The sequence below is a fragment of the Sinocyclocheilus grahami genome, unplaced genomic scaffold, assembly GCF_001515645.1.
Source record: "Sinocyclocheilus grahami isolate Dianchi unplaced genomic scaffold, SAMN03320097.WGS_v1.1 scaffold54.1, whole genome shotgun sequence".
NCBI lineage: Eukaryota > Metazoa > Chordata > Actinopteri > Cypriniformes > Cyprinidae > Sinocyclocheilus > Sinocyclocheilus grahami.
In genome coordinates, this window is record NW_015505233.1 from 6,428,162 (window position 1) to 6,449,288 (window position 21,127).

At 37.1% G+C, this 21,127-nt stretch overlaps 1 protein-coding gene across 1 annotated transcript in view; it reads left to right on the forward strand.

The window, feature by feature from the left end:
- dlgap2a (discs, large (Drosophila) homolog-associated protein 2a) overlaps nt 1–21,127 on the forward strand; it is a 155,059-nt gene that overhangs the window by 107,906 nt on the left and 26,026 nt on the right. Inside the window, exons 5-6 of the mRNA XM_016269872.1 lie at nt 13,115–13,308; nt 20,453–20,521. Of these exons, the coding sequence (XP_016125358.1) occupies nt 13,115–13,308; nt 20,453–20,521 (263 nt within the window). The remainder of the gene's footprint in view (nt 1–13,114; nt 13,309–20,452; nt 20,522–21,127) is intronic.

The following is a 21,127-nucleotide window of genomic DNA, read 5'->3' on the forward strand; positions in this document are numbered from 1 at the left end:
GGGGGGGGGGGGGGGGACGATTGAGCCATTTCTAATAAGTGGGGTACACTCCTCAGTGTCAATGGTGGTTACAGCCCTGGTCTGATTCTCCCAAACTCGTGAACCTAATCAGTAGTTTACTAAGTATTAATTAATTAATAACAATATGTTACCAAATTGTTTAGTATTGTTTTTTAATATACAGCTAAGTTTGATTATCGGATTGCAATTGGATATGCAACCTTTAAAAATACTGTGAAATGTAATTTATGTATTTATCCATGTGTTTATTATCAAAATAAACTCTTAATTTTATTGAATTATATTTTTCCTAAATATTTGTTTTTAAAAGATGCTGGTCCAGTTAGACCGTGCTGACTAGTGGTGGTCAACCTAGTGGACTAGCAATGCCTTTAGCTGTTGAAGCTGTTTGACCAACATAGCCTTACTGGCTAGTTAAGGAGCCAGGTGTAGAGAGCAACATCTCAAAATAGGCTAGCATCCAAAACACAACATATGCTGGTCTATCAGAACTAGTTAGTATTGCAGATGTCTGACTCAAGCAGTTAGATCAGCAGATACAATGAAAAAACACCCTCAGTAAACATCTGCTGACACAGCAGCCTCCACCAGTCCTGGACTTATGCAATAGCACAGCAGAAGCAGCGAGGCTGATGGCCCCATTGAGATAATTAATGAATGGATGGATCCAAGTGTTTCCTCAGGGAAAGAAAGAATCCAGAGCGAAAGAGAACCTAAATCAATATTAAGTTTTACGTTTTAGAGGCTTGTGGAGACCTCATTCGGGTCCCACGCAATCAACTTAGAAAATACTGAGCTATATCCTATGCATATTTTGTGTCAACAATGGCAATGATAGGAGATTAAAATGCCTGAGATTATCCTTAAGTGAATATGCTACAGTTAAGCTGATACTGTCATTGGTCAGTGAGGTTAATATTGTGTAAAAGGTACAGAAGTTGTCACTGGGGTAGTACCTTTTTAAAAGGTTCAAACATGCACCATTTAGGTACTAATATGTACCTTTAAGCTACCAATATGCATGGGTAAATAAGGTACAAAAGATGTACCTTTTGTAAAGGTACCACCCCAGTGGCAACATTTTTCCTTTTTGTACCTTTTTTTTTCTGAGAGTGTCGGATGTGATTGGTTAGTGGGCAGAAATTGACGTCCTAAAGTCCATATGCCTCCTCTGGATCTAATTTGTCTTTATAACAACATTGTGGTAAAGCTTGTTATAGGATTGTGTCTTTGCCCACTAAAAATTGTACCTTTACAGGTCACACAAGATGCAAAATCCTCTTTTAACTTACAAAACAAACACATTTTTCTTTCAACGAAAGTGCAAAACTACTTTCAGCATCCATTTTTTTGTCAGTAATCACTCCTAATTCTAATTTCAGCTCAAATGCATCTGTGACAAAAATGTGGACTTTCACTGAGAGATGAAAGCAACCTCTTCCCATCTGTCTTACTTAGCACAGCAATTAGCTTAAGTGTGTTTGTATTTCAAATATGTCCAAATGGATTAAACTTCAGCCTGCAGAAAAAGGACAGAAAACGTCCAGCAGTCAATGACTATGATGCGTCTCTGGGTCATGAGTTTAATAGGCTCTCTCGACCCCAACACAAATAGCCTGTGCCATCTATCATGCTGGTGCTATTTTTGGCTGCTGTTATCGATGCAGCCCGCAGTGACGCAAACTCTCCGGGAGGGACGTGTGCCCCTTCACTCTGATGGCGCGGTGTCCTGAGCACCGCATGCTGAGCGATAGCAATAAAGCAGCTATTTTTAGTGTGTGTTCATCATGGCGGTCACCATCGTGAGTAGATTGAATCATTAGCTGAGATTGTGATTTGGATCAAAATCAATGCTGAATGGTTTATGAGATGACTTTTGGCAAGGGTTTCCTCCACATTTCAACACTTCTTACATAAATCATTGATCATGTTATGAGGAGGACAGTGGTCCACTTCATTGCGGTCAGAAGCCTCAGTGCTGTGATGGATAGCAGAAGAGTTCAAACTGGCCCCTAAAATGTTTAAGTGGTTTCAAGTGGATTTTGAATGCTGCTTCCTCATATCCTATTTATGTTTATATAAAATATCTTTGAAAATTAAGTTGCTTGATTTTTGTAGGTTGAAAAATTTTTCTGCAGATCATTTACTTTAAACTGGCAGATCTGCTCCACCTCTTTCAAGCTTAATCAGATGATTTGTCTCCTATGAGGTGTTTATATTATTAAGGCTTTTCATTTCCTATGAGCTATCTGTCGGATTATGGATGCTGTATTAAAATGCATGTAAACGTAGCAACTGATTTCACTGTCTGATGTAACAATTTTAAATATTTCGGCATGACTTTATGGTGATATCAGTCACCACGGTAGATGTCCTACAGCTCAAGGCCAATCCTGATTAAAGTGTAATGGCCCATTCACACAAACTGCAAAAAAGCAAATAATTTTCTTCTTCAGTATTTCTTCATCAGTTTTTCGTCATCTTGTGTTCTAGTAAAATGCAAATATCCTTAAAACTCTAATGTTTTCTTGTTTTAAGCTTTTCTTGTTTAAAACTCATGTATTTAGTTCGAAGGCTTAGTTGAATGCTTAAAAAAAAGGAAAAACAGTGGGTTTAGTAAAATATGAATATTTCAAGATGCACACAATTTTGGGGTTAGTAAGTTTTTCTCTTTCTTTCTTTTTCTTTTTTCTTTTTTGCATAGCAAGGATGCATTAAATTGATCAAAAGTGTCTGTAAAGACTTCTTTTTCAAATAAATGATGTTCTTTTCATCAGAGATTCTATTCATGTATTCATCAGAGATTCCTGAAGAAATGTATGGTTTCCTTAAAAATTTTAAGCAGCACAACTGTTTTCAACATTGATAATAATATGTTACCTGAACACTGAAGCCTGGAGTAATGGCCGCTAAAAATTCTGCTTTGCCATCAGGCACCAGCTGGACGTACACCCGGTTGTAAGGCTATAGGCTGGTCGTAAAATGCACTTTAAGTCGTGCGTAGAATTTATACCCGTTGCACCATCTCGGCGTACTGCTACGTCTGAGACTAAATCTTACGCCTAGTCAGAGGTAGGTGTAAAGTGAAAAGTCATGATTTGCTCTGGCATTATTAGTTTTTAGGATTCATGTCTGTTAGTTAATTATTATAGACGTGTTAATTATAGTTAATTATAGATGTGAACTGTAATGTTTATGGTCTTTTCAGGAAGGATAAGCGATATCAATCGAAGCAAGGTGTGGACTAGGCTATAGCCTACTACACTGCTGACAGTAATTGACCTAATAAAAACTATATTTCTGTACAGCATGTAATTATGCAGTAAAATATTACATATGATCTGGGATTATTAAAAGAAACTGTACCATTCGACATCTTGCTTGGAAGGACAGTATTATAATGCTTGGAAATATTTCACGTCTTTAATTTCATTCATTATGTAGCGTGCCTGGCATCCAATAATCATAATAATCCAACTTTTAATCAGAAATAAAGTATCAGCTTTCAAATTCTGTCAGTTTTATCACAAAATACGAACTATAAATGTGTTTTTTCAGCCACAGAAAGACGTCAGTAAAACAATGTCACATAAAGTCACATTTACCTCAGGAAAGACATTCATACATAAACTCTATAGTCAGCTAGAAAAAATAACTCTAGAGAGAAACATTGCATTACATTCATTATATTTTACTTTACCTGCTGCCTTCATTTTTAATGTTCGTTTGAAGAAATATGTGCAGGGAGACTTCATAACCTATAAAAAACGCGGACTTGTTAGAAAATGTTTACTCAATAAAATCATGGCACGGTGGCTTCACTTGTTATGATGTCTTGAGCAATTCAGTTTTATATAAGTAGTTGTAGCGATTGCAGCGTGAAGTTGTCTCAGCCATCACTATGGGAGAATGTGTCAGCGCCGGGCGTAGTTGCGCCTGATCGTAGTTTTAGTTGGTGGAACAGATGTAAATATTTATCGTAAAGCTGTACGTTGCAAAGCCCAGCGTAGGACTTACACCCAGCTTTTTTATGTCTAGCTGTGTTACGTATCCGGTCCATGAACTTCCGTCTGCTAGCCATCAGAGGTCACCCTTTCCATTTTCATTTACTCTCGCACTACACACTGTTGCATATCACCCCGGACTACATATCCCATCATTCATTGCACTGATTGAACACAGCACTGATTGCACACAGCACTGATTGCACACAGCTGTTTCATATCACTCACTCACTATTTAACACTCCATCTCACTCCTTCTAACTGCAGAGTATTGTATGCGCTTATCGCCAGCAGTGATAGCTACTCTACAGAGCCCTCTTTAGCTTCCTTGCCCAGCCTAGTCTTGCCTTGTCTGTTCTCTCGGTTTCTGATCTGTGCCTGTTTTCCTGGATTTATCCCTTTAGTCTCGCCCTTGTGATCCTGTTTCGCCAATCGTTGACCTACGCTAGCCCTAGGACTATTCTTGTGTCTTGCCTGCCATATACCTGTTTGGCACTGTTCGACCCTGCCTGTGTTTCTGACCTCCTCTGATGTTAATAAAGCTTGCGTATGGATCCGCACATCTCACGTCTTGTCAGCCCCGTAACAAGCTGGTGCAACCGACCCCAGAAGAATAAATTACATTTTCAAATTTACTGAAATAGTTACTTTAAATTGTTGTAATATTTCACAGTATTACTGTTTTTATTGTATTTTGATCAAATAAATGCAGCCTTAGTGAGAGAATCTGAAAACCTTTCTCTGAAAACCTTCTTATGCTATTAGAGCCTTAAGTACATTTATCTGATGATTAGATATTTTACTGTACAAAAAAAGAAAGAAAAAAACAAACAGATTTTGCAGTGTGGAGGTCCCCAGGTTGATGTAATGTTGGTTAGCTGGTAAGTGTTTCCACTGCTGAATCCCGTTAACACTGCTGTCAGGCTGTGTAACTGGCAATAGCGTTTGAAAATCTATTTACAAATTAGATGTATTGCTTGTAAAAATAAGATGTCATTCCTACTAAAAATTAGCATTCTGAATGATCATTTGTTTGTATATAAATTGCTGCAGTGCATAATACATCATAACATGAAGAAGATGAACGATCCTAAGTCCTAACTAACCTGGGACGACGACAATAGGTTTTATGCCGAACGTTGCATGAACAAACAGGACAACAGATCTTATTCCATTCGCTTGTAGACAAAGTGTCAACAGCAGAATGAACTGACAGCATTATCTATGGTCTTTAAAGGTAACCAACTATTTTTTTTTATTGTTGATATTTTATTTTATTTTATTATCCGAATGTTTGTGAAAAGAAGAAAAACTTTTAGATATCAATCTGCTTATGCAATGGACATTGGTCATGCTCATCTTTGATAGCTCCTTTGAAGGCATCTTGAGTAAAACAGCTGTAAATTTAATGAAGCACAAAAAACCTGAATATGTTTTTCATGCCTAATGTTTGATAATACTCCTGCATGTGGGCAGAGACATAATCATGTAAAGTAGTGAATTTGCTCATAACATAATGTCTCCTCTGTATTTCCTAAACTCAACTACAAGAGGAGACAGATTATGTGTACTCCAGTGTCTTCAGTCCTATCGGTAGTTGCCGCATCACATCTCATTTACATAAAGCTGAACTTTTCTCAACTTTATGTGAATGTCCTTAAGAGCAGCACTGAAAGTCAGGAATGAAGTATTCAAACATTATGACTTTGGCATTTCAGTAGAGGTTTGCAAACATCGCTGGGTTTAGTCCACTGCACTGTGAACATCAGAAATATTCACTCCCTGAATGATAAAGGATCATGGGAGTTTTGAATGAACAGACCTCTCCAGCTGAGCCCTGCGTTGTCTAACCGCAAACTTTCACACTCTTACACAGAGTTTACCCTTATGATTCCACCTTGCTCTTTCTCTCTATATTCTTCACCTGCATCTAAAGGCTACAATAAGAGAGGATTGCATTTTAATAGATTTTCTGATAGGTCAGTGAAGGTGAATCTAATATCCAATTAATACGACTGTTTACAAGCCAGCAGGAGCCAAACAGCAACTCCTTCCACACACACACACTCTCTCTCTCTCTCTCTCTCTTTCTCTCTCTCACACACACACCTGTCTTGACAACAACTCAATAAACTGTGAGAGTCAGACAACTAAAGAGGTCAGACACAGCTGTGTGTGTGTGTGTGAAGATGGGTAAGGGAATTTTGGTGACAGCAGATGCTATTTGTGTCGTTGTTTGTCCCCTAAATGAGCTTGAACATGTTTAGTCTTTCAGAGGAGATAATCACAGACACTTGTTCAAAAACAAACACGTAAATTAGCTTTAATATTGAATTGTTTAACTAGCTTATTATACTGAATTAGAGTAAAAAAAAAATCAATGCCATGCATCATTAATATTCTCTGAATTAGTTTTTTCATCACTGTAATATCTCTGAATGAGGAAACCTTTTATCATGTTTGAGAATGAGTTTGGGGTCGATTTTAAATGTTTTTGAAAGTTTCTTATGTTCACTAAGATTGCATTTATTTGATTAAAACAGAAATATTCTGAAATAACTGTTTTCTATTTTTAAAAAAATTTTAAATGCATTTTTTTCCAGTGATGGCAAAGCTGAATTTTTTAGAAGTCGTTAATCCAGTCTTCAGTGTCACATGGTTCTTCAGAATATGCTACTAATTTCAATAAACACTTCTTATCAGTTGCTTATTGATCAGAGGTGTCAAGTAACGAAGTACAAATATTTCGTTACCTTACTTAAGTAGAAATTTTGGGTATCTATACTTTACTGGAGTAATTATTTTTCAGCCGACTTTTTACTTCTACTCCTTACATTTTCACGCAATTATCTGTACTTTCTACTCCTTACATTTTAAAAATACCCTCGTTACTCCTATTTCATTCCGGCTTGTCATCGTTAAAAAAAAACCTATCCAGATAAATCGCGCCATCCGGATAGAGTGAATTTGACTGTGGTTGGATGAGAAGTATAAACATATACCATTCCGACACCGTATTTTGATATATTGAGCTATATTGCTTAATATTTTTGTGGAAACAGTGATACATTTATTTCCAGGAAGAAAGTAAAAAAAAAAAAAAGTACTATCTAACTATTTATTTATTTATTTAAATCCTACTGACTCCAAACTTTTACAAAAAAGTACAAAAAAATTATTATGCAATATATAATAAAATTATAATGTGTAATATATTTTATAAATGTTGTATATATATATATATATATATATATACATGCCCCTTGCAGAAACAAAATGTTAATAATTTTAACAGAATAAGAGGGATCATGAAAATTGCATGTTATTGTTTATTTAATACTGTACTGAATAAGCTATTTCACATAACAGATGTTTATATATTCTCCACAAGACAAAATAACTGAATTTATCAAAATGACCCCATTCAAAAGTTTAAGTTTGAGTCTTAATACTGTGTTTCCTGGATGATCCACGACTGTCTTTCTTTTTTGTGATAGTTGTTCATGTACATCAGGATAGTTGTTCAGGTACATCACCAGTGTAAGCTTCATGGTAAAAACTTCTACATCACTCTCGTCAACGTAGTCCATAGTTACAATAAAAATATATCTTGTTTTTTTCTTTTGGTTATTTTGGGAAGAACAGTAGGGGGCATTTTACCCCATGGGGGCGTTTTCCCCCTACTCTACCCTACATTAATGGTGCGTTCAAGTCATGTCGGATAGATCGTATTTACGAGTTGAACGCACATGAACACACCACAAAGTCGTTATTACAAGTGGGAAACTCTAAATTTTCTTTAAGCCCCGAGTTTCCGAGTTGGGGGGCATGTCAATGAGAAACATGGCGGAATCGATGGATGCAACGTCTGTAGTTGACGATAAAGTTTTGTTTAAATTGATAGTTTAGTTGTCCTATAAACTTTAATTGGTCATGTTCTTGTTACGCAGCTAGTTAAAGAAATCCAAGTAAAAAATGCAGACCCTGTTGTATTTTCTTGTAATTTATTAAAAGAAGGTACACCGCCACCGCCGACTAAACTGACTTGAAAGTACCTGACGTCATAATTACGACTTGTCAACTCGTAAGTATGAACGTCCCAGGAGGACTTGAACACAGCATAAGAGCTGAGGGTGTAAACTTTTTGAATTGGATGATCAGAGTAAATTGTACTTATTTTGTCTTCTGGGAAACATTTAAGTATTTATGAGGCTTCTTAAGAGCAGTACCAAATAAAAAAAAAATGATATTTAAACAAAATAAGAGAAATGTACGCATTATACATGATTTACATCATCCAGTTCAAAGGTTTTCACCCTCTTAATGCATTTTGTTGCCTTCTTGAGCATCAGAAAAATGTTTCCACCTTTTGTAATAGCTGTGAATGAGTCCCTCATTTGCCCGCAGTGTGAAAAGATGGATCTCAAAATCATACAGTCACTGTTTGAAAGGGTTCAAATATGCAGAAGATGCTGGAAAACCAAAGAATGTGCAGGAGCTGGAGGATTTTTCTGAAGAACAGCAGACAGTTGAACTGCTCAAGACCAACGAGGGACTCATGAACAACCATCACAACACAGAAAAACAGTCGTGGATCATCCAGGAAACAACACAGATTATTAAGATTCAAGGGTATGTAAACTTTTGAACTGGGTTTTTTATAAATTCAGTTATTAGTTTGTCTTGTGGAGTATATATATAAACGTGTTATGTGAAATAGCTTATTCAGGACAGTATAACCAACTAAACTAAACTTGTTTATTTAATTGTTTATTAAATAAACAATTTTCATGATCCCACTTATTTTGTTAAAATTATTAACATTTTGCATATTCTGCAAATTTATGAGCACAGCTATATATATATGAACTAATGAAGATATCTGGCATGAGGTCAGCAATAGCTTCACATTCTATATTCTAGAGTTAATAAACATAAAAGTAACATTTTAAATCGGGCAGCTAAACCAGTACATTCTGATTGAATGAGCTACATTGTTTGTCACAAAATACCTGATATACATACACCTGTGGCCATGCATCATACCAGTGGAACACAGCCCGCTTTGTATTTTCGTGTGAATCCGTGTCTCTTTGTTACTCTCATGTGTAAAAATAATGTCTAGACTACTTTTGTACAAACTGTATAGCAAAATCTTCACCAGTTAATATGTTTCTACTATCACACAGTATACAGTCATACGGGCCATCCATACTGGGGAAGGGGGACTCGAATCTCAGTGATTTATCAAGAGTTTTACACCACAGATTGTGTCTGTCCTCTGGCGTTTTTGGTTAATTAAATGTCTAAAAATATCAAACTCCTTCAACACTTAATTAACCTAAAGACTTCTATGGATTATGTGTGTGTGTGTGTGTGTGTGTGTGTGTGTGTGTGTGTGTGCGTGTGTGTACAAGGGTGTCCGTGACATTTACTGATTTTCATTGACTCCTGGATCAGAATCATTCTTCTTGCAGAATGCTAAAGACCCATGAGGCTGCTGAAATGTGCCCCTTGTCACCTGGATGAGAGGCTGTCTGATAAACAAAAGGTTTTGGTAGAAGGACATAGAGTTAATCAGGCTGTTTATATTAAATGTCATGTGCTGTGGTTCAGTTGATTCAAATCCTTAATGAAATATGTTGCATGGCCTTGTAACTGTGTACTTTGAAACACTGAAATAATTTTTTTCAATGTTAAAGAATTTATCTTAAAGGAGTCATATGATGCGATTTCAAGTTTTCCTTTCTCTTTGGAGTGTTACAAGCTGTTCGTGAATAGATAAGATCCTTAAAGTTGCAAAGACTAAAGTCTCAAACCCAAAGAGATATTCTTTATTAAATTAAGACTCGTCCACGCCCTCCTAAAATGCCTCATTTAAACACGCCCCCACATGTATACATCACGATGTGGGAAGATTTGCATAACACCGCCCAAAAGTTCATGCAAAGAAAGAAGGCGTAACTTTGATTCTCGTTGTAGTATTGTTGTTGCCGCCGCCATGTCCTGGAGACGCTGTGTGTTTCGGTGTGAATGCGAAACTACTTTGTTTGGCCTTCCAAAAGAGGACACAACTAGAAATCAGTGGTTAAGTTGTATTTACAACACTGTTCCAGAACAGTTCAACCCAAATATTCAGATGTGTGCAGCGCATTTCACGGAGGACTGTTTCCTGGGAAAGCAGCCTACAATGCCGTCTACACACAAAGTCTGTTTCTATAAAGTGGGGCAGTTCCAACTTTGCAAGTCTGTAAGTACGTTTTCATATTTAAAGAATTTGCCACTGATGATTCAAACGCAAGTTTTGAGCAGTGTAGAGTAGCGCTTGTTGTTTGTCATTTCTCCGATCACAAATGCAGACATGGTTTTATGTTTAAGCGGCGCGATATGCAACACAACGCGTAAAAAGACAGTATAAGTTATTATAATCAGTAATTATGTCCCCACTGGATGCAACAAATGCCTCGTTTGTAATGGGTTTTATTGGTTTTGAATCGTCGCTCTGGCCGGACAGGGAATCACAGTATTGTAAGGGGCGTAACGTTTCCCTCACACGCTTGAGGTATTCGGCCAATCACAACGCACTGGATAGCTGGCCAATCACAGCACACCTCGCTTTTTCAGACCGATGAGCTTTGTAAAAATGTACGTGTTTCAGAAAGGAGGGGCATAGAGGAGCAACAATAATGTACAATATGTGGAAAATAATTTTTTTAACCTTAAACCGCATAAACACATTGCATTACACCAAATACACAAAATAATGTTCTTTTTAGCAACGTCATATGACCCCTTTAAAAATAAATAATATTTATAATTCACATTATTTACTCATCCTGATGTCATTCCAAATTTGACATTTTTTTAGTAGAACAGAAATGGAAAAAAAAAAATTTTGCTGGTTGACCAAAATTTAAGTCACTATTAAGCAACAATCTTCACTTTCAGCAAATCATGATTCAGTAAGCTGAACTCAAGAAACAGTGTTTAGATTTTTAGAAAGTTAAATTTTTTTGTGTGAAAAAAAGCCTCTTATGCTCACCAAGGCAACATTTATTTTGAAATAAGGCTCCATCATATTTTAAAACAGTTTAATGCTTTGCTATATAAATGCTTTAATTTCTTTATAAAACTAATCTTACTGACCCCACACTTAGTGTATATCAACAAATGTATTAAAAATAATAAATTGTTTGAACTATCATGAACGATCACCAGTAAACAACTTTAAATGTAATGTCAAACAGATCACTTTTATGATTATTTTGGCTTCATTTTGAAATCTTGAAAGCATCAGTCCCCCTTCACTGTAATCACATGGAAAAGAGCGACCAGCACAGTTCTTCAAAATCCTCCTTTTGTGTTCCCCAGAAGAAGGAATGTCACAGTTCTTTTGTAATAAATTCATCTCTTGGCCTATAAAACCGTTGAGATGTGTTGCTTTGAGAGGATGTTTTCAGAGTACTGATGTAAAGCAGTGTTCTGAAGGTTATGAGGATGAGGACGGTTGCTAGTTGACAAAATTGGTCTCTGCTAGTGTGAATAGAGAACGTGTCATAAATATGTCAGTGCCTTGTTTCTGTCATGTGATCCGTCACTCAGGTATCAGATCTGAGTGAAACATTGTTCATTCACAAGAAGAGAGTCATTAAGCATACAAGATCATGACAACAACAGTAATATTATTAGTCACTGTCCACAAGTAAAGATAGTCTGTGATAAGTGTTTTCTGTGAAGATGTTTGGGGTAAGTGCCAAGAAGTAAATGTCAGCCGGCATAGGTGATGGATAACAGTCGTGACAATGTCACAGTGTCAGCGGTGTTGGCAATGAATTGTGTTGAGGAGTCTGTTTTAATGAGCATCCAGCCATTTCCTGCATACGCTGTTCTTATTTTCTTGGTCTTGCTGACTGCTTAGTAAACAGACATACCTACTAGGGAAGTTTTTTAAGCTACTCCCTTTTCATTTAAAGAAAAGCTTTCTTTTTCACTCAGTCAGATCCTAAACTTACTCTTCTAGCACTTTCCATGAAATCGGTACAAAATTAGGCCGCCTTTTTTTTTTTTTTTTTTTACTTGACCTAACTTGGCATTTATTTTATGTACGTTTTCAAATAAGAATTTTCTATTCTTACATTCCTGTTGTGGGATGTCCAACTGCAATTTAAAAGTAGACCTTTATAGTTCCTAATGGTATTTTACTCTTATCAGTACGACCAAAAATGACAAAGTAATTTAAGTTATTTTTGCCGTTATCAGGAAAAAATGCAACTGAACATGCCCAAGTGTTTGCCAACCTCAGTGGGTAATAAACATTACATTCATAAATAAATACATAAATAAATAATAGCCCACATGAGTAAATGGCTTACAATTTAGCTTCTAGTGGCCACTCGGAACAAATTATGTTTTATATTTATTGATATATGTATTTTCATTTAGTAAATATATTATATGTTTGTTTGATGTTTTTTTTGGTAACAGGGTTGAATGATTAAACTTGACAAATGCAGTCAACACTTCAGTTTGTGTAAAAGATACGAACATGGAATGAGGTTGTTTATGTGCGGTATTACAGTTCGTCTATAATAGTTACAGAAGCAAAACAAAAAAATTTGATTTGTGTGCTTTTATGCTTTAAAAAGGTAATAGTACAACAAACTATTTCATAGTCATGAAAACTGCAAACAAGAAAAGCTGTCATACATTAAACTGGGTAAGGACATCAGCATGCTAACAATTTGAATGGATTTTGATTGACAGGCCATGTGACCAATCATAACGCCGAATCTGCCATTTTTGTCTGACAAACAAACCAGACAGGAGAGTAGATTAATGTCGGTGGACTTGAACTTGAAAAATGGTGTGTATTGGCATCTTTCCACAGTTGAAACAAGAAACCTTCTCATGTTAACATATAGCAACAGTAACGAAGGGGAGTGGGTCTTTGCGAAGAGTCAGTTCTATCTTTCTAATCCCTCCTTTCAACATATTTTGTGACAGTGTATATATATGCATGTGTGGAAGGTGTGTCTGTGCTTTAATAAATATATATCCATTATATGAAATCAGAATGTATGTACATACAGGTCCCTCAGGATGAATGGGGAGGGATAGATGAGGAGATCCCATGCAGAAGGATGCGGAGCAGCAGTTATGTTAAAGCCATGGGTGATCAGGACAGCGGAGACTCCGATGGCAGCCCTAAAAACTCCCCACAGAAAAGCGTGCGACCCAACGCTCTCATCAAATCCGTGCTGCAAAGACAACTTTCAGACCAGAGGTAGGATTTTTGATTAGCCAGTGAATGTCATTAGGAGCCCCTTCTAATCAGAGGTTTGAATGATTAATGCACAAGTCAAAAAGTAGAAAACAGGCATGCAATCATTAACCGGTTATTTATCCACAATCACAGAGGCCCACATTCTGCGACATGTGGGATCCTTTTTGTTGAATATGCAAATGCATTTTTGATCTCATTACGAGCCATCATGAAACATCTGCAGTCACATCACAGATTGTGCATTATAGACTCTCCTGCTATGAAAACGGGACGCCCTGGTTTACCGTTTGAAACTGCCGTTTAGCAGTACCGGTAAATTTGAGTGAAAAATTTGAAGTAATTAAGATGACAAACACACTTATAATCTTACAGACGAGCTGCTGAAAGTGATTCAGTACACACTGACTCCTGCTGCAACTGAACTTACTGCATCTGTGTCTTCATATCAAAAAGCAATGCTGTCTGTTATAGAAAGTGACTGTGAGTCAGGCATCTATGACTAAGGCAAGAGCCTTCTACAGTCTGCTGGTCATGTCATGCATTGAATATTGAATGCCGAATCCTAAATATGCCACATTCAGTAATAAGAAGTTGCATTCATTTTGTTTCACTTTTAAAGATTTCAAGCCAACTTAGAAGTGAAACTTTTGTATATTTTCTCCCAGTCTTTGTAAACATTCCAGATATTGTTCCATCTTGAGCCAGCATTGAATTTTGGGATATTCCTGTTACACTGCACCCGCTCTCTCGCACAATACCACCTGGTGCCTTTGTTCTCTCCCAGACGTGAGGATTATTTTCTGCTCTGTATTACAGGGGATGTACACCATTATGCAAAGCTCTAAAACATGATGTTATAAATTTGGCAAGACTGCCTCTCTCAAAGTACATCTAATGAAAGAGAGTGTAGCACATCAAATGAGCTCTTCCCCCGAGTAGGTGCATGGAACAGTGCATTCACTGCTTATTATGAAAAGGTATATTTATACAGTATTAAGATTGTAAGGCGGCAGGGATTCCACAAGAAGTTGTGTCCCATTATGTCTAGCTACAGTGTAAGTTAGCATAGCATTCAGGTAAGAATTAGCCTTGGCTGCTTTTGAGAAGTTCATAGGCCCTTTAAAGAAATAATGTTCCCAAAAATTGAAAATTTGCTCAAAATGTACTCACCCTCAGGCCATCCAAGATGTAGAAAAGTTTGTTTCTTCATTGAAATATATTGGAGACATTTAGCATTACATCACTTGCTCACCAATGGATCCTCTGCAGTGAATGGGTGCCGTCAAAATGAGAGTCCGAACAGCTCATAAAAACATCAAAATAATCTTGTAAATCATCAATTGATAACAATTTAATAAATCAATCAAGACGAAAATCAAATAATTGTTTCCGCCTACAATACAAATCCTCTATCTATGATATTGCTTTCTCCAGTGAAAAGGATGTTTCGTCTGAATCAGAATAGAAATATGCACAGATCAAGCACCATAATAACTGAAAACAGTCCAAAACAGTTCTATACAAATATGTCTGTGGATTTTGATGAGAGGACAACAGGGGACTTTTTCCACTGGAGGAATCATTATTATGGCCTGAGGGTGAAATTCACTTTTTTTAAAAAGTAGAAAAGTAGACCTCATGCATTCTCCAGAAAGCTATTTTTTTTGTTTGTGCTGTTACTTTAAGAAAGGGAGCAACACGTCATTGAATATCTTTAGGAGTTAAAGATCTAACCACATTACAAAAAGTGTTGATAAAAACATGTTGAAATGCATCTCTACCAAGGAAAATATACAGTATGTTTATCTGTACAGCTTTGTCATGCACAGATGAAAGCCAATGACTTTTAAGAGCAGTAGGAACTACTTTTGAAAGACAAAATAAATTGGCTCGGTTGCCTGTCATACAGTTCTTGCTTCAGTACCCTGCACCATGCAAGCTTCATTGTGTTTATAGAAGACAGTAAATTACTATATTAGAGTAAATGAAACAATAGCCATATAAACAGCATTTAAATTTCTATTATTTTATTTGATTTATTTTTTCTATTGTTATTTTACACTTCCAAATGTCATTTTAGGGTTTCAAATATAAAGATTGGTTTAATCAGTTTTTTCAGAGCTAGTATTTCTTGCTCACTTCTCCCTGTTGTCCATGTCCCAGCAGTCACTCTTGAGATGGTTCTGCACACAATCCAAACTAAATGCTGGGCCATGTTCTGACACTTTTTGTCTATCTAAACCGAGCTATTGAATCTAGAGAAAATGGGTCACCCACCATTGCCTTCTGTTATGAAAATCAGACTTGAGAAGACAAGCTTAAGATTCAAACAGGCCATCTGATCATCTCCAAACAACATGTGCAGGATGATGTTGTAGGCCAGTAATCTGCCTAAATATGCTCTTGTGGCTCTTCCATCTTGTGTGATGAATGCTTAAACATTTATGCTTGCCCTTACTGTTTGAAGATTACTGACATGATGAAAACACAATGGCTCTGTTGTGCTGCCAAACCTTGTGTGCTTTTATTTTATGCTCTATATATATTTATAGAGAGAGAGAGAGTGCTGCTTGAAAGTTTGTGAACCCTTTAGAATTGTCTATATTTCTGCATAAACATAGCCCAAAAAATCATCAGATATTCATGCAAGTCCTGAAAGTTGACAAAGACAACCCAATCAAACAAACGAGATGAAAATATGTACTTTGTCATTTATTTATTTATCTGTGAGCGGCAAAAGTATGTGAATCTCTAGGATTAGCTGTTAATTTGAAGGTGAAATTAGAGTCCATTTGTTCAGAGGTGTTTTTAATCAGTGAGATGACTGTCAGGTGTGTGCCCTGTTTTATTTAAAGAACAGGGATCTATCCAAGGCTGCGTTTACATTTGGCATTAACATGTGACCTGTATCCGGATGTTGTCCACATTCACATTGAAAAGACAAGTGTAAACGCGCTTCTGATCGGAATGTTATCCGATCAGCGTGTCGTGGTCCAGAGGTAGTCGAGGACGCATTATGATCGGATCTCAGTGTAATGTAAACGCAATCCAGCCATCGTGTCTGCATCATATTTTTGACTGTAAAAATACATGCCATCTTGAGTAAATGATGTCATTTGGAGCCAGAGTCTGCGCAGTAGAGATTTGTTTGGAGCCAGAGTCTGCGCAGTAGTGACGTGAGGGGGAGCCGCGGTATCAAACTCCAACCTCGCCCCCTGGATCTTGTGTTCTGCAGTGAGGACTATCTCCAATTCTCTGCAGACTTATTTAAATATTGCGCGGGAAAGACAGATCCGATCGGTTATCCAGATAGAGAAGTCAGCTGATGTTGCCAAGTGTAAATGTGCCATGTCCTGATTGATTGATGATCCGATCTGCTTTATCGGTTCGCGGTGATTGCATGTTAACCAACCACCAACAAAGAACACTCTAAAAGCAAAACGTGTAAAAGTCCACTAGGTTTCAAAGGACTGCAGGCTTTTGTACTTGTCCATCCCGTAGGGACTCAGTTAAACTGTGTAGATTGAGGTTGGGGCACTGTGGGTTAAATTACATTCTGCATATTGTAGGAAAGCATACTTCTGGATTATGTGAATGTGGGAATATGGAAACAGTAGGGCATGTTTTCTTGGAATGTAGGAAGTATAATGCAGAAAGAAAATCACTTTTTGATAAATTGGCAGAACTTGGAGTTAAATTGTTTTCTGTTACTTCTTTGTTTGGACACAGTGATAAGCATAAACTGATCTCTGAGCCAGTTCTTCAGTTCTTGCATAATACAGGACTGTATATAAGAATTTAGTTCAAACTTTGACCTGTGGAGGGCAGTAATACGTCCAGTTGCGTCTACACTGCCGGAAAGATATAAGAAGAAGAAGGACTGCAGGCTAACTTCTAAGCAACTAAAGACCTTTCTGACATTGGCTTAGCTAATGTTAATGTTTATGAGTCCATCATCAGGAGAACACTGAACAACCATGGTGTCCATGGCAGAGTTGCAAGAAGAAAGCCACTGCTCTCCAAAAAGAACATTGCTGCTCATCTGCAGTTTGCTAAAGATCATGTGGACAAGCCAGAGGAATACTGGAGAAATGTTTTGTGGATGGATGAGACCAAAATAGAACATTTTGGTTTAAATGAGCAGTGTTATGTTTGGAGAAAGAAAACACTGCATTTCCAGCATAAGAACCTTATCCCATCTGTGAAACATGGGGACTGTATATAAGAATTTAGTTCAAACTTTGACCTGTGGAGGGCAGTAATACGTCCAGTTGCGTCTACACTGCCGGAAAGATATAAGAAGAAGAAGGACTGCAGGCTAACTTCTAAGCAACTAAAGACCTTTCTGACATTGGCTTAGCTAATGTTAATGTTTATGAGTCCATCATCAGGAGAACACTGAACAACCATGGTGTCCATGGCAGAGTTGCAAGAAGAAAGCCACTGCTCTCCAAAAAGAACATTGCTGCTCATCTGCAGTTTGCTAAAGATCATGTGGACAAGCCAGAGGAATACTGGAGAAATGTTTTGTGGATGGATGAGACCAAAATAGAACATTTTGGTTTAAATGAGCAGTGTTATGTTTGGAGAAAGAAAACACTGCATTTCCAGCATAAGAACCTTATCCCATCTGTGAAACATGGTGGTGGTAGTATCATTGTTTGGCCCTGTTTTGCTGCATCTGGTCCAGGACGGCTTGCCATCATTGATGGAACAATGAATTCTGAATTATACCAGCTAATTCTGAAGAAAAATGTCAGGGCATCTGTCCGAGAACTGAATCTCAAGAGAAAGTGTGTCATGCAGCAAGACAACGACCCCAAGCACACGTTCTACCAAAGAATGGTTAAAGAAGAACAAAGTTAATGTTTTGGAATGACTGAGTCAAATTCCGGACCTTAATCCAATTGAAATTTTGTGGAAGGACCTGAAGCAAGCAGTTCATAGGAGGAAACCCACCAACATCACAGAGTTGAAGTGGTTCTGTACTGAGGAATGGGCTAAAATTCCTACAAGCCATTGTGCAGGACTGATCAGCAGTTACAAGAAACATTACTTGCAGTTATTGCTGCAAAAGGGGGTCACATACGGAAAGCAAAGATTCACATACTTTTGCCACTCACAATTATTTAACACCAGATCATTTTTCTCAATAAATAAATGACGAAGTATATATTTTTGTCTCCTTTGTTTGATTGGATTCTCTTTGTCTACTTTCAGGATTTGTGTGAAAATCTAATTATGTTTTGGGCCATATTTATGACGAAATATAGACAATTATAAAGGGTTCACAAACTTTCAAGCAGCACTGTATATATAAAAGAGAAATTCATGCTTTTACTCAGCAAAGAAACAGTAATCCAAAATGACACTGACTTTTAAAATTCTTACAAAAAAATCAAACAAAGGGAAATAAATCTATCACGGTTTCCACAAAAATATTAAGCAGCACAGCCATTTTCAACATGTTTTTGAAAAAACCTTTGCCATTTTAAAATTCTGCGTTACGCAGTCGTAAAAATGTAGCCTTACCTTTGGAACAGAGCGAAAACATGAGCGATGTTACATTTTCTGCTAAGGAGAGAACAGCAGTACATTCTGATGGAACAGTGCGGACTTGGCAGGGCAGAGGGGGCGTTGTGACGCAGTGACAACATATCAAAGCATGGTAAGCTTTTAGAGTGCATGCAAGCTGATCACTCAAGACAGCCTCATTTATCTCTGCATGCCATGGCCCAGGCCCGCTGATGGAAATGGTCTGAGAATATACAGTAGGAAGACTGCAAGAGGGTGCTGACGACACAGCCAAAAGCAGCTGCACAGAATGAAGAGATATGCTGACCTTCAGAGGGGCTCATCACCAATCAGGGTTATTAAAGATCATCAGTTCAGTACAGCACCGCAGAGTGCAGTAGTGTGGACCACCCACACATTTTAATGGCACCAGGACATGAGTGCAACCCACTCATAACTGCTTTAGAGTTCTTTGTGATCTCTTAGTATATTTGTAATGTGCTTAGATTTTTAACCTGCTGGGAATATTGAGAAAAGTTCATTTAATTGCCCCCTTTGTGTTCTTTGTGTTGGCAAATTAATGCACCAAAAGCCCCACGTTTTCCTTCTCTATTTTGAAAAGATTCAAAATAACTTAATACATGATACAGCTCTAATGAAGCTCCCTGCAGTGATGAGCTTACACATGCTGAACATCTGCCCTCTGCAGGTTCAGAATGTGTTGTAGTTACAGCATGAGGCAGAGCCTTAGAAATCTTCCCCGCGGCAGCAGAGAAGGACGCACACCGTGCAAACCGAGGGAGACACATTGACTGTATTGATTTTTAGAGCTCAGAGCTCAAGAATCACAAACAGCAGCATCAAATCTGTCCCTGCGTCCTGAAGAGTCTCGTCACGCTCTGCATTTCATCAGCAAACACTCCAATCATGTTTTCTTCCTAAGATCTCAGATTAGAATGAGTCTTGGTTTTTGTCTGTTCGCTCTTCTGCAACTATAGAAACGATAGCTGAATGGTAATTCTTTGAGCTGTGCTTGGGTGGTCTGTTTCTTACTTGCCCAGCAGAATCTCACAGCAGAAATGTCACCACAATCTACACTAAGCGTTCAGGAATGTGTTTGTGTGCACATTTCTGCAGATCTCAAGAGGCTGGTGTTGAGAGAGAGTGGGAGAAAGTGTGATTATATTCCTAGAGGGAATATGAGTCTGCAAAATGACTAAATGTAAATGTAAATGCAATTAATGAACCTGCATTAAAAGATGCTGTTAAATGCATAATAATATTGAGAATATGTTTTTAATGTATAAAGCTTTTCAAATTTGTTAAATTTATATTATGTGATATTATTATTAGATATAAATTATTCACCTTTTTGGATCAACCGTCAGTTGCATACATTGTGTAACATGCTTTATTATTCATTTATTTTATAGAGGAATTTATTTATATAGCAGAAGAAGAGCTTAGAGACAGTTTATTTTTAGTTTCATTTGATAAGTGAAAGTAGAACTTATCAAAGTAGAACTGGCTTAGAGCATCATTACAGATGTTATTTAACTCATGCGTTTACAAATTAAGGTCTTCCAATCATTCTTTTGATCTTAAAAAATTATCTCATATCTGTTCACAGCTCATACCGTTTGGACAAGTCAAGCCGGGACATGGTCAAATACCTCACCAATATCACTGCAGATTTAAGGTGAATATGAGCAGACATACACATTTAGACTTTGTTTCATGAATAGAAAGTAAAATACATCTAATCTTCTCATAATCTCCTAGTCACTCCCCTTGTTACAATTTTCAGATTCGAATAGCTCTTCAAGGATAATTTGGAAGAATGACTTTTGTAAAATTGCATTATTATTTTTCTTTCTCTGTTACTTTGCCTCCTTCCTCTCTCTTTCTTTTTTGTGGAGTCCTGTGTTGTATTTCTAGGATGTATTGAATGCACAAGCACAGTGGCTCGTTAAGTAGCCTCTAATTTGAATTGTGCTTCATTTTCCAGCATTGATTGGATGCTTCAGCACAGCCAATCGAAATGCCATTTTTAGGTTGCATTGATAAATCTAGAGAAAAAGAAAGAGAGTAGGGCTGTGAAGGAAATGAATATGGTGTTCAGTTAGATAGATCAGATAGATAGATAGATAGATAGATAGATAGATAGATAGAATAGATAGATAGATAGATAGATAGATAGATAGATAGATAGATAGATAGATAGATAGATAGATAGATAGATAGATAGATAGATAGATAGAATGATAGATCGATAGACAGACAGACAGACAGACAGACAGACAAA